The sequence below is a fragment of the Myotis nattereri genome (genome assembly GCF_964212035.1).
Source record: "Myotis nattereri genome assembly, chromosome: X".
NCBI classification, from domain to species: Eukaryota; Metazoa; Chordata; class Mammalia; order Chiroptera; family Vespertilionidae; genus Myotis; species Myotis nattereri.
The window spans coordinates 148,583,591-148,605,718 of NC_138078.1; the positions used below are offsets into that span (position 1 = coordinate 148,583,591).

The window sequence follows — 22,128 nt, forward strand, 5'->3', positions numbered from 1 at the left end:
AAGGCATTTCGGGGTGCCAGAACAGAAACTTAGTTCTAGTGACTAAACTCTCCGAATCTCCAGACCCAGGGCTTTTTATTCTCACATTTTGCCCTATAGCAAAGCAGATACACATGTCAAAGGTAAGATTTGGTAAACAATAAAGTATTACCAGGTTGGGGAACTGTCCTCAGCTGTCTGTCAGCAGGCAGCAACATGCAGATCTTCAGCCCTGCTGAAGGTGTCCATCAGCCTTCTGGTGAACTTCTTGCATAATTATAACCTGCTGGAATTTGCTTCCAGCAGTGGAGGAGTCTGAAATTTGGATAAGGTGGACCACTAGTTTAAGAGACATTTGAGGAAGACCTAAAGGAGGTGAAGGAGAGCTACATGCAGGTAAAGGGTGTCCCAAAATTCACGCAAGAAGTAATTTTAATAGAAAACACAGGTTTATAATTAAAAATTGTAAATTTTTTATTGATTCATAAAATATACAGTATAGGGTTACGTATGGAATAGCATTTCAGGTAAATGGCCTCCACGGCTTTGCTGGCACAGACGCACTCTTTTGTTACTGCCTGAGCAGCCGCATTTTCGAAGAAGAATGGTCTGATGATGCCTCCGGCCCCAAATCCACACCAAACAGTGACACGTTGTGGATGCATTTGTTTCTCAACAATCACTCATGAATTTTCTGAACCCCAAATGCGACAATTTTGTCGATTTACCAAGCCATCAAGATGAAAATGAGCCTCATTGAAATTCAGCCACATTTATGCAAAACGGTCATGGGAAATTTCAACAAAAGGGTGCGTATGTGCCAGCAAAGCTGTGGAGGCCATTTACCCGATATGCTATTCCATACATACCCCTATATTGTATACTTTGTGAATCAATAAAAATTTACAATTTTTAATCATAAACCTGTGTTTTCTATCAAAATTACTTCTTGCGTGAATTTTGGGACCTCCTTTATCTAGGGAGAAAATGTTTCAGACAGAGTGAACACCTGTGTAAAGCCCCTGAGGCTGGACTTTATTCTGCCCAGCTAGTAGTCAGAGACATTGTGACCCAGAGGACTGTCAGAGCTGAGTAGGTAAGCTGGAAGCTGACCTGGTGAGGAGAGGAGCCAGTAGGAAAGGCTTCAAGGGGTCACCAGATGAGGAAAGGGTGCTTGTGGGGCAAGAACAGCTTGCGCATGTGTGCTGAGGTGAGAAGCCACTTCACAATTGTTAGGAGCTGTGGACATATGGAAACTTGCTCTTTGTTGTAAGGGTGGTGGGAAGCTTCTGGGGGTAATCCTCAACACTCCTACCCCTGCACCCCAGGTCTCTGAAGCCGGACTTTGTGCTGATTCGTCAGCATGCCTTCAGCATGGCAAGGAATGGAGACCACCGCAGTTTGGTCATTGGGCTGCAGTATGCTGGAATCCCCAGTGTTAACTCTTTGCATTCTGTCTACAACTTCTGTGACAAGCCCTGGGTGGTAAGTGACAAGAAGGGTGTTATTGGCAGAGGGACTATCTCATGAATGCATTCGGGAGCTCAAAATCACTGTGATTTGGGGGGAACTGAGGGAGTTTAGAAGTTTGGAACCTCCAGCTTGGAGACTCCCTCCAGGCGAAGGACTTGCTTGACTTGTCTTTCTTGACTCTCATAGTTTGCCCAGATGGTTCGACTGCACAAGAAACTGGGGACAGAGGAATTCCCTCTAATCGATCAGACCTTCTACCCCAATCACAAAGAGATGGTGAGTCTGGGGGAAGTAGAGTGGGCAAGAGGGGAAAGCATTGCCTACTATAATAGTTGCCAATGGATGTGTACCAATGGTACACTATCAGACAGTGGCATGTGCTGTGGAGAGTGAAATTGCTTTGGGAAAGGTTTATTAATACAGTGAATTTACTTATGTGGTTACAAGTGTGATTTGTATCATTGATCCTGTAACTATGGTATCTATTCTCACCAGTACTAAAAATAGATTTCTAGCCGAACCGGTTTGGCTCAGTGGATAGAGCGTCGGCCTGCGGACTGAAGGGTCCCAGGTTCGATCCGGTCAAGGGCATGTACCTTGGTTGCGGGCACATCCCCAGTGGGAGGTGTGCAGGAGGCAGCTGATGGATCTTTCTCTCTCATCGATGTTTCTAATTCTCTATCCCTCTCCCTTCCTCTCTGTAAAAAACCAATCAAATATATAAAAAAATAAAAATAGATTTCTAATATAAACTGACAGAACTAATATAATGAATCAGATTATATTACATATAGAAATTAAGTCATTGTTTCTATCATTATCAAATATTCCTCTTGATATAAATGTTACCAATATTTCAAATTAGGATTGGCAATAAAAATTATCAGTAGTTGCCCTAACCGGTTTGGCTCAGTGGATAGAGCATCAGCCTGTGGAGTGAAGGGTCCCAGGTTCGATTCCGGTCAAGGGCATGTACCTTGGTTGCAGGCACATCCCCAGTAGGAGATGTGCAGGAGACAGCTGATCAATGTTTCTCTCTCATCAATGTTTCTAACCCTCTATCCGTCTCCCTTCCTCTCTGTAAAAAATCAATAAAATATATTTTTAAAAAAATTATCAGTAGCAATGTTATACATTAGGTTGTTTACAAATAGCAAGTGAATTGTTTTTGCTATTATCATAAAATATAATCATTACTATTACAAATAATCACCAATACTGCAAATTATTGTTACTGATGTAAATCATTAATACCAAGGTTATGAATTAAATTATAGTTCCTAATAGAAATGGAATAATTATAACTAGTATCATCAAAGATTATAACTATTATTACAATTATCAATATTACAAATTATGCTCTAATATTAATTATAAGTTTCTGTTTTGAATTACATTATACTTAGTGGTAGAAATTATATTATCATTACTAATACATCAAATATTATAACTAGCATTACAATTTATTACCAATGTTACAAATTGGGATTATCAATACAAGTGATTAGTACCTATGTTGTGAAATAAATTATAATTACTAAAATATATTAAACTATTAGTAAAACATTGTAAAATATTATTACAAATTATTGGCAATGTTACAAATTAAGATTACTAATATAAATTATGAGTAACTATGTTTTGAATTATAGTATAGTTACTAATAGAAATAATTATTAATATGGTTAAATTCCAACTGTTATTATAAATAATTACTAATATTAAAGTTATGATTACTAATATAAATTATGAGTACCACAATTATGAATCAAATTTTAGTTACAAATAGAAATTGAATCACCATTATGAATGCTGTCAAACTTTAAAACAAATTTTTAAAAATTTAATGTTGCCCGGCTGGTGTGTCTCAATGATTGAATGTCGACCTATGAACCAGGAGGTCACAGTTCAATTCCCAGTCAGGGCATATGCCTGGGTTGCAGGCCCAATCCCCAGTAGGGGGTGTGCAGGAGGCAGCCAATCAATGATTTCATCATTGATGTTTATATCTCTCCCTCTCCCTTCCTCTCTGAAATTAATAAAAATATATTTTTAAAAACTTAAAAATGTTACAAATTATTTTTACTTATGTAAATAATCATTACTAGTTTTCTGAATTAAATTACAATTAAATATCAATATTGACCCAACATTTCCAACTTGGTTAAGTAATATTGGTACTACTATTAAACATTTTTTTTTTGGTAGAAGCTAATTTTATTTATTTGACAGTGCAATCCCAAGGTACTATTAAACATTCTTACCAGTATTACAAATTATGATCACTGATATAAATTCACAGTGTTGTACATTAAATTTACTTACAGATGAAGATCAAATCATTAGTTCTAAGCAAACCCAATTTATCATTATTATAATTTCACATTCTTTGAGAGATAGTATGGTTACTGTGACCAAGAGTGTGGACTCTGTAGCCAGAATTTCTGTATTGGAAACCTAGCTACACAACTAATTAGCTTCCTAACATAGGAAACATCATTTAAATGCTTTGTGCCTCAGTTTACCCATCTGCAAAATGTGGGTAATAATAGTTTATGAATCATAGTTAGTATGATAATTAATTATTCAATGAGTGAAAGCAATTAGAACAGTGAATGTGTCATATATTAACTGCTACCCAAGTGTTGACAAAGTTCCCTTTTATTCCTAGTTTGCTGAGTGTTTTTTTAATCATGAAAATATGTTGGACTTTGTTAAATTCTTTTTCTGTGTTTATTGATATGATCATGTAGATTCTAGCCTTTATTCTATGACTATGACGTTTGCATTAATTGATTTTCATATAAGTTGAGCCACATTTGCATTCCTGGGCCAAATCCCACCTGATCTGATATACAATCTTTTTACATGTTGTAGGATTCAGTTTGTTAGTATTTTGTTGAGAATTATGGTATCAATAATCATAAGTTTATGATGCATTTAGAGGTAGATCTCTATGAGTTTATCCTACTTGAAGTTTAGTGCATTTCTTGAATTTATAGATTATTTTTTTATAAAATTTGGGAGGTGTTCAGCCATTATTCCTTCCAAGATTCTTTATTACACCTTTCTCTCTCCTCTCATTATGTGTGTATTGATTTATTTATGGTGTTCCACAGGCCTCTGAGGCCCTGTTCATTTTGTTCAATTTTTAAAATATTTTTATTGATTTCAGAGAGGAAGGGAGGAGAGAGAGAAACATCAATGATGAGAGAAAATCATTGGCTGTCTGTCTCCTGCATGCCCTACACTGGGGATCGAGCCTATAACCTGGGCATGTGCCCTTGACCGGAATTGAACCTGGGACCTTCAGTCCGCAGGCTAACGCTCTATCCACTGAGCCAAACTGGCTAGGGCTCAGTTGCCCTATTTTAAATTCACTAATTCTTTCCTCTGCCAGCTCAAATCTGTTGTTGAGCTCCTTATTTTCATTTACATTATTATATTTTTCAATTCCAGAATTCTATTATTTATCATTTCTATCTCTTTATTGATAGTCTCTATTTATTAAAACACCATTCTTATAATTTTGTTTAGTTCTTTAGACATGGTTTTCTTTAGCTCTTTAAAAATATTCTAAATAGCTGATTTATAGTCTGTGAATTCCAACATCTGGGCTTCCTCAGGGACATTGTCTACTGACTTCTTTATTTTTCTGTATTTGGGGCATATTTTATTGCTTCTTTGCATGTCTCATAAATTTTTGTTAAAAACTTAACATTTGAAATAACATAATGCGACAACTCTGGAAATCAGATTCTTCTCCATCCCCAGGGTTTGTTTTTGTTGTTCTTTGTTTTTTTTAGTGATGTTTCTGAACTAATTCTGCAAATTGTGTATTCTTTGCCATGTATAGCCACTGAAGTATCTGCTTCATTAATTTAGTGGCCAGCTAATGATTGGAGAGGTATTTCTTTAAAAACCTAGAACCAGTAAGTCTGTAAGCTTTTGCTAATAGGCTCTGTGTGCATGTTGGTGCATGCCTTCGGTGTTCAGGCAGGCTATTTACAACCTTGCCTTAGCCTTTACATCAGGAGTGGGGAATGTCTGGCCCACGGGCCGTGAAATCATTTGGTCTGGCCCTGCCAAAGCATTATGGGTGAGTTAGTTAAATGTTTGACCAAATATTGCAAGCTAATTTTTAAGTTGATAATTTTGCATGGCCTGTTAATGGTGTTATAAGTATCCAAATGGCTCTTGGCAGAAAAAAAGGTTCCCCACCCCAAGTTTACATACTACTTGTGCAGAGCCTAGAGGTCAGCCAGAGATCCCGGGCATGCATATTTGTGCCTTTCTAGATTTCCAGGAACATGTCAGAGCCTTTCAAAGCCTCCTATGGAGCTCTCATTACCCATCTTTTCTGTTGGGTATTTTGGTCAGCTTGTTGTTTGTTATAACTGTAATCACTGCTTCAAGCACCTGCTATATTAAACAGTTGCTGCTGATTGTTTCTAAAAAGCAGCCTCAGGCAAAGCTGTTCACACCAGGTAAACTCTGAGTCAGATCAGATAGACAAGTCCTGTGAGTGGAGTTTTCTAGGAAAATGAAAGTTCAAATATAGTTGTCTGAGAATGGAACTTTGAAGGGACCCCAACCCTGTTCTGCCTCCAGCTGTGGTTTCTAGACTGTTGGTTTACATCAGGATTGCAAGGCTCTTGCTTTTCAAGGCTGTTGTGGAAGTGGGGAGATGGGAACAGGGAAAGTTCAGATGGACAAAACTTACTGTTCTTAATGAGATTCAGACATTCTTTTAATTGTTATACACTTTGGGCAGTTTTAAAAGTTCTGGAAAAATTTAATTTTGATAATTTTTGCCAGTATTCTCATTGCTTTGTGGAGGAGAGGATTTTTATAGGCCCCTACTCTCACCTTTCCATTGACATCACCTCCAGGCATATCTTGGTCTTTCCCAGACTCAGCCCTAGGATAACAGTATTTCAAAGCCAAGATATAGCAGCTAGGTGTACTCATTGTTACTGGATGTCCTTGCACCTAGGTTCCCTCATTGTACAGAACCAGGAAATTGATAGTAAAGTTCAGATGGAAATACAAACATACAATAAAAGCCAGGAAAACCCTGAAGCTGGGGGCAGGGGATTAGTTGTACCAGCCTACAAAAAGTCGAATGCTTCTGCCAGAAAATATGTATTGTATGAAGTTTTTCTAATTTAAACAGTGTAATGCGGACACATGACTAGACAGACTGAGAGACTAAAGAAGGAAAAATTAGAAGTCCAGATATAGATCTATTTGCATATGGAGATTTAGTGGGGGCTCTACAGTGTAATTGGGTTTGGCATAGGAGGAGTCCAGGTCCGGTTAGTGAGACGCAGGTGTCAGTCATTATTCATAAAATGAAAGGGCTGTTCTAATAGAAACTTGGGGTGGAGGAGAGATGTTTCAACATAAGGGGGAATATATTGGGAGCTGTTCCAGCAAGAATGTGTCAATCAATAGGGGCTATATGGATGGGTGGGCTTTATGAATGGAATCAAACAAGAATCAGGAATTAAACTGGCAACCCTTTAGTGCATGGACAATGCCCCACCAACTGAGCCACACCGGCCAGAGCGGGAGCTGACAAACTCTTGCAGGCAGCTGAGACAATAGTGTCACAGCCACAAGTCCAAACCAGGGCCTAGGCTCTTCCCTTACAGTTGTACCCATCAGTGAAGGCTGCCATTCACCTCTTTTGGTAGCCAAGGTTCAGATCCCCCCCAGGGCATAACCAAAGTCTACACGTTGACACAGAAATTGTTACTGCAAGAGTGTCCCCTGTGCAAGGAGATAACCACTGGGTTCTCCAAATCCACCAACCCCGATCTGGGACATACCTTGGGCCCTGGGGGAACCTCCAGGAATGGAAAAGGACAGGGCCACAGAGGATCCAGAGGCCATGCTTGGAGATCCAGAATACCCTGGAGGAGACCTGGGTTCTTACTGGCAGGAGCAGTTCGTGAAGGTGTGGGCTGAAGTACTTGGTTGGTTCTGATTTTGAACCCTTACCTGTACTTCACTCTTGTCAAAGTTGGTCAGAGAAGGGAGGGGAGGAGAGGTAGGAGAAGGGGATTTCCAGATCATACATTCTGTCCATCTTTCCTATTCCCCAAACAACCACTTTCCAAGGAATCTCCCATGGGCCATGAGGGGCCGGGGAGGAAGGCTACCCCTTCTTCCAGAGTCCCTGGCTGGGTTATGTGGGGGGGTAGGAGTCTAGGACCCCTGGGGCTTTCCCCTTTTGCTTCAGCCAGACTCACAGTACAAAACCTAATGGTCAGGACAGTAACACCCACAGGTTTGTATGGGGCAGGACTCACTGGGTGACATCAGGACAATGCCTGAGGTGAGGAGGAGAGCTGTTAGGCAATTGATAGGGCATTTGTCAATTAGGTTGTTGACTGGAGGGATTTGTGAATAGGGGAATTTGCCAATGAGGTAGTGATTTGTCAGCAGTGGGTAATTTATGTACTAGAGAGCCCTATGCAAATAGGATTTATAAATTGGTCTAGTAAAATGCTCTAAAGTATTGACTAAAGAGATTATCCAGTAAGCTGTGGTTGATGATGCGGCTTAAATTACTGACACTGCAGATCACCAATGCTAATGCCAATGTAGAGAATTATTACCAATACCTCAAATTTTATGTAAAATTTTAAAAGCCAACATTTTGCAGCCCTCATCCCCTCAGCATTGGTCCCAGGGTGCTCCTACCAGGTCATCAGTGACATGGGTTTGTTCCCAGACACTACACAGACACACTGCCTGCTGAGTGGTAGGATTTTATTTCATTGTCTTGAAGAGAGAAAGACAGAAGTGGGAAAGGGGGTGAATACTGTGCAGGTTTCAGCTTCTTCTGGGGGCAGGATTCAGGCGATCCGGGGCCGCAGGGACTGCCAGTTGCACATCCCTGACTTCTGTGGCAGGCAGGCAAGGTGGCGGCTCTGGAAGCCCTTGTCAGAGCCTGTAAGCAGCTGGTCTGTCCACAAACACTGATTATTACTCTGCAGTTTGCAGGGAATGGATGAGCAGGGAAACACCTGGAAGAGGGGGAGGGAGGCACATCTCTGAGGACTTCTCCTCTCCTACAGAGCAGAACTTCCTTCTCCTCAGCATTCAACATTGAGCTACTGAGAGATGTCATGTCACTCCACCTGGATACAGACTCAAGAACAGTTCCTCCCATTGGGGGAACAGTCATTGGACTCGTAGAGGTGACAGTAATCCAGAGAAAGGATCAGTTTCTTGGTGGCTGGGGACAGTTGCAGGGATCAGTCAGATGGGTCTCCTGAGAACTGTTCCATAGGCTAGGGAACAATTGGCAGTACCAGGGAACAGCTGGCAAGTGGAGAACTTAAGCACAGGAAGGAGCTGTGGGACTCTCAGATACAGTCCCTGAATCAGAGGACATTCAGAGACATCAGGGAACAGTCCTGGAATAGTCAAATGGGCAATGTAACTTGCCCTCGTGTGTGTAAGTGTCACAGCTGGAAAGCAACAATCATATGTGCTGGGGAAGAGTCAGTGGGTTGGGGGGAGGTCAGGAACAAAAATCAGAACTACATAATAGTCACAAGGGAACGTTGGAGGAACAGGAAGCAGCCAGAACAGTGAAACCCCAGGTATGAGGCACACGGGACAAAGGAATCACCAGAATGTCCAGAAGGACAGTCTCAGGTTTGGGGGAAGAGCAGTAAAGATCAGACACAGCACAAGGGGGTTTGGGGAGCAGCCATAGGGAAAAGTAATAGCCTGACGGAGCAAGAAACAAGCCATGAGTTTAGGAAAGAGCTCAAGAAGACCTCTCCAGGTGGCAGGCAGGGCCAAACACTTACTGTGCATTCCTCACAACCAGCACTGTAAAGCTTGGTGAAGCCCCGTCGCTGAGTGGAGCTCAGACTGTTCCAGGGGACCACGAAACTGCAGGTGGTGATGTGCAGTTGCCCGTTCCTCAGTTGTCCTGGGGGAGGGGTGAACAACAGGCAGCTTCTGATTGGCTGGGCTGGGGCAGGTGACGCCTGATTGGCGTCCCTGGAGCACAGACCCGGCTGGGGGCCTTCTGATAGGCCGAAATTGGGGTGGTCCTTATTTCAACTGGGACCCTTCCTTCAGAGCCCCACCCCTTCAGGATGTCCTGGCCCACAACGAGGGGGCAGAGCCTCACCAGCGATGAGAAACTCCTGGCTGCGGTTCTGAGATTGGTGGAAGTATCCGCAGACGCTCTCCATGGCTGGGGTGTGGACGAACTGGATGTCAGGGACATCCCCCAAGGCGTTGAACCCTTTCAACATCTGTGGATGGATGAGAAGACTCTTTTTACTGACATGATCCTCCCACTCCACATTCTTCACATAGCATCCCGAGATCACAGCTAACTTCCTCGCCAACCATGGCCAGAGGCCTTTTTATCTTTACAGGGAGGAAAATGTTAGGAACTCCTGAGGAAGGGGCAGGAAGAATACCTTGGTCATCTTAATCTCATAACGCTGATATAAGGTTGTCTGGTTGACTTCTGCTGTCCCTATGAACTTGGCCTTGATGACTGCAGGGAGAGGAGGGGGGAAAACAAGTCAAATGGACTGCGTGAGCTAATAAAAATAAAACAATTACAATAGTCATACTAGAAAGCACATACGTAAATAGGGGTTGCTGGATGCCGGACAACCCACTAAAAAATGTACACATTTGTTAACAGATTCGCCCATATAGTGAATGCCTACTTTTTGCAAGGCTCTGCTTTAAGCCTTTTTCATATATTCACCATGTGCTCATTCACTCAATGAATATTTTGGAGCACCTACTGTGAACAAAACATAGAAATCCCTCCACTTGTGGAGCTCACATGCTAGCCAGGAAAAGGCAGACTAAACACAAGCAAAATAGATAGGTTTGTGGAGTGTTAGAGGTATTATGTTTGATGGGGAACTTCAGAACTGGGTAAGGGGAATCAGGAGTACTAGAGGACAGGGGTTAAAATTTTGGGAAAGTAACATTTGAGGCAGTCACCCACATGGATACCTGGAGGGAAGGGTGTACCAGGCAGAGGGAACAGCCAGTGCAAAGGCCCTGAGGAGAGACTAGGTAGGCCTGGAGTAATCAAGGAATTGAGTGAGGATGCCATGTGTCAAAAGGAGAGTCAGGGCAGGGCTGAGTGGAATTGTTGTAGGGGTGAGCACCATCCTGAACCCCACTAGACTGAGAGGGAAACCAAAACACAGTATGTGAGCAGAGTAGGGTATACTCACCGAGGTCAGAGTTGCAGAAGGCCATCTGGGGGTGGGATGGGACACAGGTACAGGCCCTGCTAGGGGCTGTCAGACACAGCAACAACAGGATTCCGGAGGCTAGGGATTCGAAGGTGGCCATGATGGGTTCTGGAAGGGTGGAGAGGAGAGGTCAGGGGGCCTCCAGCCCAGCCAATCCGGGGACCTGGGCAGGCCTCTCACCCCATTCTACCCTCTCCCCAGCAGCATGGACAGGCCTTAGTCTGCCACACTTGGGCTAGACGGGTTGGGAGTTTGGGCATTTTAAGGAGATGGGTATTTGAGAGCCCAGAGGATTTTAGGGGAATTGGGAGAGTTTCAGAGTTGTGGAGTTTGAGCGATTTAGGGGACAGGATAAGTGGCAGAGATTATGGGGTTGTGGTGGTGGAGTTTGAAGACCTGGGGGGTTAGGGAAGTCGGAAAGTGGAGGAGTTGGGGGTGAGGAATTTGCAGTTTGGGGAACTATAGGAATTTGGGAGTTTGGGGTTGTGCATATTGGGAGAAAGAGGAGGCCCAGGAGGCCTGGGAGTTGAGGGAAGCTGAGGAATTTGGAGGAGGTTGGGGGTTTAAGGATTTGGGGCAGTTCTGGGGGCCTTAAGAGGGTGGAAGCGCCAGGGGATTTGGGAGCAGAGGAAGTTTTGAGGTTTAGGGAGTTGAGGATTTAGGAGTCTGGGGTATTGGGGGAGTTTGGGGAGGTTCAGAAGTTTGGGGGTGGGAGACTTGGGGGACAATGAGGGAATTTAGGGGAAATGGCCGCTTGCTGTGATATAAGGGGCTCATGAGCTTGGCGGATTTAGGATGGGTATCGGGAGTTTGCAGCAGTTCCAGTCCCCCACACCCGCCCTCTCCCCCTTGACCAGTCCAGGGTCCCGGTGCCTGCCTTTCTGCCTGCCGCTCGGGCTGAGCAGCGAGGTGTGCAGCGGCAGGAAAGCTCTGCCCAGGCCCAGGCCTTGCGGCCGCCCAGCCCCCTACCTACCTCTGATGGAGCTTCTCTGGACGCTGGGTCTGCGGCGATGGCGGCAGGGCCTGAGCAGCGGAGGATAAATGTCCACGCAAGGGGCGGGGGCGGGGGTGGCAGTGGCAGCCGTGCGGAAACCACAGGCCTCCAAGCTTCCTGGATGCATTACTCATCCGCCCACCGTCAGTGGTGGCCAAGGGGCGGGCCGAGGGCTGCCGAAAAGGAGCTTCACCCTCCTCCCCTCCCTCTCCCTAGGCCTCGCCCTGGTCATCCCCCTCCCCCATCTCTAAGTCCCATCCCAGTCCTAACCAGAGGCCTCTACGGAGTGCTTAGAGTCAGGATTCCCCCAAGGCAATTTCCTGTAGACTCCAAACTCTCCACAGTCTACCCAGTCACCCACGGGTCTCAAACTCCCCATGGCTGAAGCCCGAAGTAGTTCATTTTCGTCAACAAACATGTCTTGTGCAGATACTGCATACCAAGCACACACAAAAATTCGTCTCTGGTAGATCCCACAAACTGTTGAGGAGTGGGGGAGGCTGAGAGGAGACAAGTAGAAGCAGTGGAAGGAGATGAGGCAGGTAAGTGGAGGAGGAATACAGTGTGGAGTAACTGAGGCACAGAGAGATTAAGTAACTTATTCAAGATCACAATTAATAAGTGGCAGAACTGGCATTTGAACTCAGGTGGCCTGGAGCCAGAGCCTGGATCTCAACCCTGCTCAAAAAAAACACAGGCAAATAGCATTTATATAGCACCAACTGTGTACCAGGCACTCAGCATAATTTATCTCACTTAAAGCTCACAATTTTTGCCATAGCATGGGTGGACCTAGAGGATATGATGCTAAGTGAAATAAGCCTGAGAAAGAGAAATACCTTATGATTTCATTTATATGTGGAATCTAAAACACCAACCAAAAAAAAATCCCACAAAATAAAATAGAAATATACTCATAGCCAAAACCGGTTTGGCTCAGTGGATAGAGTGCTGGGCTGCGGACTGAAGGGTCCTGGGTTCGATTCCGGTCAGGGGCATGTACCTGGGTTGCGGGCATATCCCCAGTGGGGGGTGTGCAGGAGGCAGCTGATCGATGTTTCTCTCTCATCGATGTTTCTAACTCTCTATCTCTCTCCCTTTCTCTCTGTAAAAAATCAACAAAATATATTTTTTTAAAAAAGAAAGAAAGAAATATACTCATAGATACAGAGAATAATCTGGTGGTTGCCAGAGGGGGCATGGGGTGGGTGAAATAGATTAAGAGGATTAAGAAGTACAGACTTCCAGTTATAAAATAAGTAAGTCATGGGAATGCAATGTACAGCACAGGGGAATATACTCAACAGTATTGTAATAACTTTGTATGGTGACAGATGCTAACTAGAATTATCATGGCGATTATTCCATAATGTATAAAATTTTTGAGCCAACATAGTGTACCTCTAAAACTAATATTGTATGTCAACTATAATTCAACTTTTAAAAGCTCATAATAAGCCTCTGAGATGGGTACCAGTATTATTCCCATTTCTCAGATGAGGAAAACTGAGAAATAGAGGAACTGAAGAACTTTCATGGATCACAGGGTATGGCTGGGGTTGGATTTAGGCCAACTGACCCCAGGATCTCAATCCAGGCTTAGCAAGCGGGAAGGTGATGGTTAACGAATGAGCCCTGGCGTGGGGGGAGTTGAATGGTGGTGAAAGAGACCAGTGAGTGAGTCAGGAGAAAACTGATACTCTTCCATCCTGCCCTGCCCCTTCCCCATCATCCCCTCCCTGACCATGCCTCTGGTAGGGGGTGGGGTGAGACAACCCCTGCCTGCCAGATTCCAGATGTTATCTCAATCTTCCTAGGGTCCTGGGAAAGGGCTTCCGGGCTGATTAACAGCCTTTGTTGTTCAGGAAGGACGGACCAGTAATAATGATGGTAGTCATGATAGCAGTCACTTATTGAGCATTTACTGTATACCGTGCCCCAGAGTCTTTGCGGAAATTCTTTTATTCAGTCTCCATTACCCTCTTGCTAATGAAGCTGGATTAATTTAGGGAGATTAACCCAATCAATAGCAACACCATCAGAACAACAAAAGCTACCACCAACACTTACCGAGTGCTTAATGGGTAGCAAGCACTGTTCTAAAATCTTTGTGTAAATACTTTATCTCTCAGTCAATCCAGATTGCCTCCTTGTTAATGTTGGCTAACGAAGAGACGATAAGCCAATAATAATAATAGTACCCAACACTATTGGAGGATGCAGACTTCCTGTGTGCCAGATATTGTGCTAAGCATTTTTCCCGACATAACACAATATCCCGGTGAGTTAGAGACTGTTCATATTCTCATTATGCAGATGAGGAAACTGAGACACACAAAGGATTGAGTGAGCTGCCCAGGAATGAGAGTGAAGAAATGACTGTTGGGATAACAAGAAAGAGAGGGAGGGAAGGACGTAAACCAGGAATTTGGAGAAGCTGATTGTGAAAGTACGGGAGTGAGAGTGAATGAGGCAGGGAACTGAGTAAGCCAGCGGTGGAGCCAAAAGGAGAAGTGAGGGCAGGGGAAGTGTTGCTGCAGCCCCTTGCTGAATCTGGCTCTGACGCCAGCTCTGTGACTCCGAAAACTGCGTCAGCACAGAGTTGTGTCGACTGTCTACATGCGAGGGGTCGTGTGGAACCAGGTTATTGTGCAGGTTTTGAAACTGGTAGGGTTTCATGAAGGGGTGTCCGGGTGTGTGACCATCTGAGGGGCTGGGTGAGGGGTGGGGGCTGTGGTGCCCAACTGGGGGTGCAGAACAGACACCTGGCAATCTCCAAGCATACCAAGTGCTTGGGCCTGACTGTGCCCTTTTTACAGATCAGGAAACTGAGGCCCAAAGACAGTTAAGTGTCCTGCCAGGGGTCCCACATGGTTTTAGGAAGAGGAAACGTGCCCTAGCTGGTTTGGCTCAGTGGATAGAGTGTTGGCCTGTGGACTACAGGGTCGCAGGTTCGATTCCAGTCAAGGCACATGCCTGGGTTGCGGGCTTGATCCCCAGTGTGGGGCGTGCAGGAGGTGGCCAATCAATCATTCTCTCTCATCATTGATGTTTCTATCTTTCTCTCCTTCTCTGTTCCTCTCTGAAATCAATAAAAATATATTTTTTTAAAAAAAGAAGAGAAAACGCTAAGATTCAAAGCTAGGTCTCTCCAGAGGACCCCAGAGTGCAACACTCCTCTCGCGGGCACACACGTGTCCACAGTGTTGTGTTCAGGCCCAGGCCCAGAGGAAATAGGAGGTTTTATAAAAAGAGGAGCCTAGAAAATCTGGGGTGTGTGTGTGCGCACGCTTGTGCACAGCTCTCTACTGTGTCTCTGCCCGGGAGAGTTGCCCGTGAGCCTTTAGGTGGCATGTATGTGATGTATGTATGGACCTGAGGGTTTTGTGTTGCCCTGTGTGTTTTGTGTTGCTTCTGGGAGTTGTGTGTCTGCCTCTGTAAGGCGGGTCTGGGTTGCACATGTAATTGTGAACGTCTCTCCTCCCCTCTGTGAGCTGTGAGTGTGCGTGTTGTTATGTCACCAACCGCCTCTGCAGTGTTTCCCTGCAACACTACCTAGAGGATCCCGCAAGCCCATCCCAACACGGTGCCTCTCTGCGCCCCATAATGACGCCAAGCATTTGGGAAATGAGGAAGGTGGGAGTGCAGGGAGGGGGGGGACCACGCCTGAAGGTCAATCGGTCACCCAGAGCTTGCGGGCTTCCTGTGCCTGTCGGGAACTGGGAACCACTGCCGCCCCAGCCACCCCTCCCGGAATGCCATCTCTCTACCCCGTGGGGCAGCTATCTGCATGGCAGATGGAGGGCGTGGCGCTGTGTGTATCCTGCTATGATGGGGCTGGGGTCGTCCAACCTGGTCCCCTGGATCCTGCCCAGGATCTGGGAGATTTGATGTATGCCAGCACCTGAATGTGTGAGCATGTGAGAGTGTGTGTGCGTGCACATGCCCAGGAGTGTGGTCTGTATGCTTAGGAGGGTTGTGGTGTCTCTTGTTGCGTGTATGCCTCTCTGTTTTTACATATGACAAGGTATGTTGTGTCCCTACATATACTTTATGTGTGCCCAGTAGTGTGGCGTGGGTTTCAGTGATTCTGTGAATACCTAAGTCTGGGTACCTTTCTTTGTATGTGGTGTGGGTCCTTCTGTTTGTTGGGAGTATGCCTAGGAGTGTTGTATGTGTGTCTGTGAGTGTTGACTACATGCCCAGTTCTGTTGTGTGTGCCTCTCAGAGCTGTGTATACCTCTGGGTGCTATGGCTGTGCCCTGAGGGTTGTCTTTGTATTACATGGGTAATCTTTCCCGATGTGTGTGTCCCTCTATATTGTGTGGATTTGGGTGATGGGAGGGGGCTGTGTGTGTGCCTGAGCCTGAAAGTGTTGTGTGCTGCCAGGCCAGAAGGCTGACAGAAGCTCTGGCCCCTGCCCCACATGTGAGCATGAGGCTGGCTGAATGACTGTGGGCATCTATGCAGTTGGAGGGCGAGGTGCTCCAGAGCTTGTGTTGGTTGCAAGTCTCTCCATGTTGTGGGTCTCAATATGCATGGGCATCTCTGGGTTTGGTTGTGTAGATCAGAGCTTGGAGGGTTGGTGTGCGTCTCTAGGTTGTGTATGTGTGTGGACAAGGCTTACATACAAGGCCTGGCTGAGGGGTCCAGTTGCTACATGCTCACCACCACACCCCCATGCACACACTCACTTCTCTATCATCCAGTTACTGTATAAATAAACTTTCCCTTTTCCGGAAAAGCGCCCCCCCCCCTTTTCCCATGCGTCTGCCTGGGAAAGCAGAGGCGGGAAGTCTGGGTGGGTGGAGGGAGGGACAGGCAGAAAGGGCTCCGGGTTTGATTCTGAGCTCAGAGGTGCGGTGTGATCCCCAGCTGCTGTCTGCTTATCTCTGACCTGCCTCTTCTGGGAAATGGCTCCTAACATGTGGCTCCTGCTGGATGGGCTCCCCTCAACACCACCCCCACCCCTGGCAATCAGCCCTCCTGCCCTGACCATGCTCTGCCTTTCCACCCTACCAGCTCAGCAGCACAACATACCCTGTGGTTGTGAAGATGGGGCATGCACACTCTGGGATGGGCAAGGTGAGTCCCCGAGTTGGGTGTGTCCTTTTGTGTTCCTAAATGTATGTAGATGTATATTGTGTATTCAATGCACACTGCTAATTTTGTATAATTGTGTGCCCTGGGGTGTTTATCTATTTGTATCTTTCCCCTCACATTTGTAGAATTTGTTGGCCCAGTTTTCCATCACGCACTCAGCCAGTTTATGTGTCCTGTTCTTTTGTGTATATGCATGCCTCTGTGTGAAACACACACTATATAATCTTTTATGTTTAAGGGTCTTGGGGTCCTGTATGCTTTTCATCCCTCTGATCCCTCTGATTTTGTCTCTGTGTATGTAGAAAGCAGACTTGTAATTTTTATGTTGGAGTATGTCCTTGCTTCTGTTCATTTATTGTATGTACCACTGATTTTGTGTCTGTATAGATATACTATATATATACACAGTTTTGCTACAGCTTTAATGAGATAGAATTCACATACCATACAATGTACCCATATAAGGTGGACAATTCAATCATTTTCAGTATGTTTAGAGAGTGATATACACCCAACTTCCTGTCTGTGCATACATGTAAAAGCCAGGAGGCCCAGAATTATGCATGCATCAGTGCCTCGCTATGTCCACTGAATGTTTGTGTACTCAGCTCACCTATGTCACTTGTGTGCACACACCCGCCCTGAGGCACCCCCACTGCTGCCCCATCCTGCCAAGGCCCTGATCCCCAGCCCACCCACAGGTCAAGGTGGAAAACCAGCATGACTTCCAGGACATCGCAAGCGTCGTGGCCCTGACCAAGACGTACGCCACTGCTGAGCCCTTCATTGACGCCAAATATGATGTGCGCGTCCAGAAGATTGGGCAGAACTACAAGGCCTACATGTGAGTGGAGAAATCGAGGCCTAGGTCCCCTGCTCTGCCCTGTGCAGTTCAGGTCCCCCTGAGTCTCTCTCCTCTCTCCTGTCTCCCAGGAGGACATCAGTGTCAGGAAACTGGAAGACCAACACTGGCTCTGCCATGCTCGAGCAGATCGCCATGTCTGACAGGTGGGTGGCCTGAACTCCGTGGGGAGGGGGAGTGAGGGTGGGACTGTGGCTGCTCCAGCAAGGCACTGACAGGCTCTCTCACCCCATGTGTTGCCAGGTACAAGCTGTGGGTGGATACATGCTCAGAGATTTTTGGGGGACTGGACATCTGCGCAGTGGAAGCGCTGCATGGCAAGGACGGAAGGGATCACATCATTGAGGTGGGAGAACCCAGGGATTGGTGGGGGCACAGAGGGAGGCGCAGGCACAGGGGAGCACCAGTCCATAAACTGTGAAGCACTCCATGGCCCAGAAAGTCCTCAGTGAATGGCAAAATGTTTAGTAAACTGTAAAGTGCCTTTTGAACTGGGATAGCCTGGCAAATGGCAAAATACATAGTGAATTGTTAACTGCTTTGTAAACCTGGACATCCTTAGTGAATAGGAAAACACTTGTTAAACTATAAACTGCTCTGTGAATTGAGCCCCGTTGGTGAATGGCAAAGCACTTAATGATCTTTAACGTGTTCTGTGAACTGACAGGTCCTTGGCAAACGGCAAAGCGCTATTGTAAACTAAAAGGAACTTTGCAAAGAGTACTGGTTGATACAAAATCATTCTGTAAACTGTCAGTCAAGTACCTTATAAATGAGGACATGCTTGGTGAACAGCAAAGTGCTTTATAAAACTATCAAAAAGGAGCTCTGTAAACTGGGAAGTTCTCATTATTGAAACAAAGGACTCTCAAAATTCTAAAGTTCTTTGTAAACAGTGGTGCCCCTGGTAAACAGTGAAGCAATTTGTAAACTGTAAAATGCCTTGAAGAGTTGAAGTGCTTGGTAAACAGCAGCACTTCATGCATGATAATGCAGTTTGTAAACATTGGTGCCATTTGCAAAGCACTTCCTGAACTCTAAACACATATCTCCCGTATGTGTCAAGGGCAAGGAGCTTTGTAAACCACAAAGTTCCTTGTAAAGGACAGAGCACCTAGCACTCTAAAAAGCAGGGATGGGCAAGTGTTTTCTGGAAAGGGCCAGGCGGTGCACATGTCAGGCTTTGTGGGCCATATAGTAACTATGAGTTACAGTTGAGTAGGTTGAAGCTACTCAACTGCAAAAGCAGCCATAGACAACATATTTTTTTTCACTTTTTTAAAATGATTTTTTACAGAGAGGAAGGGAGAGGGACAGAGAGCCAGAAACATCGATGAGAGAGAAACATCGACCAGCTGCCTCCTACACCCCCCCCCCACACACACACACACACACTGGGGATGTGCCCGCAACCAAGGTACATGCCCTTGACCAGAATTGAACCTGGGACCCTTCAGTCCTCAAGCTGATGCTCTATCCACTGAGCAAAACTGGTCAGGGCTAGACAACATTTTTTTAAAAAAATGTATGGCCCTAGTCAGTTTGGCTCAGTGGATAAGAGTGTCAGCTTACAGACCCAAGGGTCCCAGGTTCAATTCCCAAGGGCACGTACCTCAGTTGCAGGCTCCTCCCCAGCCCTGGCAGTAGGCAACCAATTGATGTGTTGCTCTCACATTGATATCTCTCTCTGTCTTTTCCTCTCTCTTCCACTCTCTCTAAATCAATGGAAAAAATATGCTTGGGTGATGATTTTTAAAAAAAAAATCTGTAGCTGTGTTCCACTAAAACTTTTTTTGGCATAATTTTCACAACATGAAATCTTCTTTTGCTTTTTTTTTCAACCATTAAAAAATGTAAAACCCATCCTTAGTTCAGGGCCCCTACAAAAACCAGGTGTGGCCTGGAGGCCCTAATTTGCTAGGACAGCACCTCATCAGCTGTCAGTACCTCCCTAGTAGGAGACAAGCCTTCCTCACACTCTTAATCGGTGTCTCTCAGACTGAAGCTCGTTTCCTTGGCAGCCACTGTGCCCTCTGCCAACTTAAAGCACTTAGTCACTGTAACCCTCACATGCACTTCCTCCTCTTTCCTCACTGGGTGTTTTCTCTCCCAGGTGGTGGGCTCCTCCATGCCGCTCATTGGTGACCACCAGGATGAAGACAAGCAGCTCATCGTAGAGCTCGTGGTCAATAAGATGGCCCAGGCCCTGCCCCGGCAGCGGGATGTCTCCCCTGGCAGGGGTTCCCACAGCCAGGTCAGCTACTGGTGGGCAGGCCAGCCCTAGCTCCAGAGCTAAACAGCAGCAGGCTAAGGGCATCACCATGACGCATGTGATCACAATGACCAGTTGTGTTCAAAATGGACAAATAGCTGCTAACCTGACTTCCCTGAGTGCTTCCCAACCCCTCCCTTGGGGGTCCCCCCCCAATAACCTGATGTCCCCCTCAGCTCAGCCACAAACAGGGCAACACCCAGCACACAGGGATCCCCTGTTATTCTGATTGGCTGATGCTTCACTGGCTGGTAGCTATTTTTAACCTTTCCTGTTCCACTCCTCTACCGCAGACTCTGTCCCCAGGGGCCCTGCCCTTGGGCCGCCAGACCTCCCAGCAGCCCTCGGGTCCCCCGGCTCAGCAACGACCCCCACCACAGGGTAAGTGAGGGGCCGAATTCCCGGTGCCTACCCTCCAGCAGCCCCCTACCTCTCACTTGCTGGCTCTCACATGTGAACTCTTTTTCTCTGTCGCTCAGGTGGCCCTCCACAGCCGGGCCCAGGCCCCCAACGCCAGGGACCTCCGTTGCAGCAGCGCCCGCCCCCACAGGGCCAGCAGCACCTTTCAGGCCTTGGACCCCCAGCTGGCAGCCCCCTGCCCCAACGCCTACCAAGTCCCACATCAGCGTCGCAGCAGCCTATGTCCCAAGCTCCACCACTGACCCAGGGTCAAGGCCGCCAATCCCGGCCAGTGGCAGGAGGACCTGGGGCCCCTCCAGTAGCCCGCCCACCTGCCTCCCCATCTCCCCAGCGCCAGGCAGGCGCCCCACAGGCTACCCGTCAGACATCCGTCTCTGGTCAGGCTCCACCAAAGCCCTCAGGGGCTCCACCGGGTGGTCAGCAGCAGCGCCAGGGCCCACCCCAGAAGCCGCCAGGCCCTACTGGCCCCACCCGCCCGGCCAGCCAGGCAGGTCCCATGCCCCGCACTGGGCCACCCACCACGCAGCAGCCTCGGCCCAGCGGTCCAGCGGGGCCTGGGCGCCCCACCAAGCCACAGCTGGCCCAGAAACCTAGCCAGGATGTGCCGCCACCTGCCACGGCTGCTGCCGGGGGACCCCCGCACCCCCAGCTCAAGTAAGGGGACCCCTCAGCAGCCCTTGCCTTGCTGCTCACAAAACCTGCCCCTGCACCAGGAGAACAGCCCCAGCTCCCCAGCTCCTCAGACCCAGATCCCATCTAGGGGTCCTGAGAGCTCTCTCTCCAGGCTCTGCCAGACCCCTCCCCCAAACTATCACCGCTTTCAGTCCACAGAGGCTCTTGCCTTCCATCCCAGGTTCTTTTCCCTCCATCCGAGAGACTTGGTGCCAGAATCCCAGAGAAACCTCACTTTCAGTTCAGAGTCTTCCCAGTCCCCTCCTCCAGCCCAGGCACCTAGCTGAGCCTCCTTCAGTATCTCCCTGCCCACCAAGTCCTCCTCCCAAATCCTCCTCCCATCTCGGAGCCTTCCTGGCCAAACGAATCCTCCTTGACTCCTCCAAGCCCAACCTGACTCCTCCCAGCCAATGCCCCCACCCACCCCTACCACCAGTTCAGTCCTCCTACGTCACGTCACACTCTTTCCAGTCAGCCCCATAGTTTTCCTACAGTGTAGGCCAGCGATTTTCAACACACTTTTCATCTCATGGCATAAACTGTTCACTAAAATTCTGCGGCACACCAAAAAATATTTTTGCCAATGTGACCGAAAAAAAAAAAATAGGTATAACTTTCATTCACACCAGACAGCTATTGTGTTGCCTCTGTTGTCATTTTAAAAAAAAATTGACAATCTAAGGAAAAAGAGGTTGGTCCCCTAACTACATAGTCACGTATTGCATATTTTAAAATTCTTGTAGCACACCAGGTGAAAATCGCTGGTCAGGCTCCTTTCTGGTCTATCCCCAAATCCTCCTGGTCTATCTCAGTCTCCTCCCAAGTCATCACACCATCCTCTGCCTCTTCTTGTCCGTTCCAGACCTGCTCCCACCTTAGCTCAAAAGTCCTCACTGCCCTACCCAACTGCTCCCCCTTAGATTTGTCCCTCCCAGCCTGTCCTTGGTATAAGCCCCCTCCCTCCTGGACTCCTTACCCTTGGACTGGATACCTCCCTGTCCATCTTCATCTTTCTATCAAATTCCTCCCAGTCTATCCCAGATTTGAAGAGAAGATTCAGTCCAAGACTCTTCCCATTAATCCCAGACTT

General features: G+C 46.8%; 2 protein-coding genes across 3 annotated transcripts in view; one reads left to right on the plus strand and one right to left on the minus strand.

The window, feature by feature from the left end:
* The window catches only part of SYN1 (synapsin I), a 34,212-nt gene that overhangs the window by 10,774 nt on the left and 1,310 nt on the right, over nt 1-22,128 (plus strand). For both annotated transcript variants that reach the window (XM_081081918.1, XM_081081919.1), the window contains exons 4-12: nt 1,308-1,464; nt 1,639-1,728; nt 16,732-16,794; nt 17,514-17,656; nt 17,746-17,820; nt 17,918-18,020; nt 19,788-19,928; nt 20,240-20,327; nt 20,426-21,020. In XM_081081918.1, the coding sequence (XP_080938044.1) occupies nt 1,308-1,464; nt 1,639-1,728; nt 16,732-16,794; nt 17,514-17,656; nt 17,746-17,820; nt 17,918-18,020; nt 19,788-19,928; nt 20,240-20,327; nt 20,426-21,020 (1,455 nt within the window). The remainder of the gene's footprint in view (nt 1-1,307; nt 1,465-1,638; nt 1,729-16,731; nt 16,795-17,513; nt 17,657-17,745; nt 17,821-17,917; nt 18,021-19,787; nt 19,929-20,239; nt 20,328-20,425; nt 21,021-22,128) is intronic.
* TIMP1 (TIMP metallopeptidase inhibitor 1) lies at nt 8,216-12,990 on the minus strand. Its single transcript, XM_081081924.1, has 6 exons — nt 11,689-12,990; nt 10,695-10,823; nt 9,912-9,991; nt 9,614-9,740; nt 9,285-9,409; nt 8,216-8,489 (listed from the first exon to the last, which is right to left on the minus strand). Exons 1-6 carry the CDS (start codon nt 11,834-11,836, stop codon nt 8,319-8,321), a joined length of 780 nt encoding a protein of 259 aa, XP_080938050.1. The 5' UTR covers nt 11,837-12,990; the 3' UTR covers nt 8,216-8,318.

Coding starts and splice junctions, on each gene's coding strand:
- TIMP1 (XM_081081924.1), bottom strand. CDS start 11,836: ATGCATCCAGGAAGCTTGGAGGCCTGTGGTTTCCGCACGGCTGCCACT. Junction 10,824..11,688: donor CCAGAGAAGCTCCATCAGAG/GTAGGTAGGGGG, acceptor CCACCCTTCCAG/AACCCATCATGGCCACCTTC. Junction 9,992..10,694: donor CTTCTGCAACTCTGACCTCG/GTGAGTATACCC, acceptor CTCTCCCTGCAG/TCATCAAGGCCAAGTTCATA.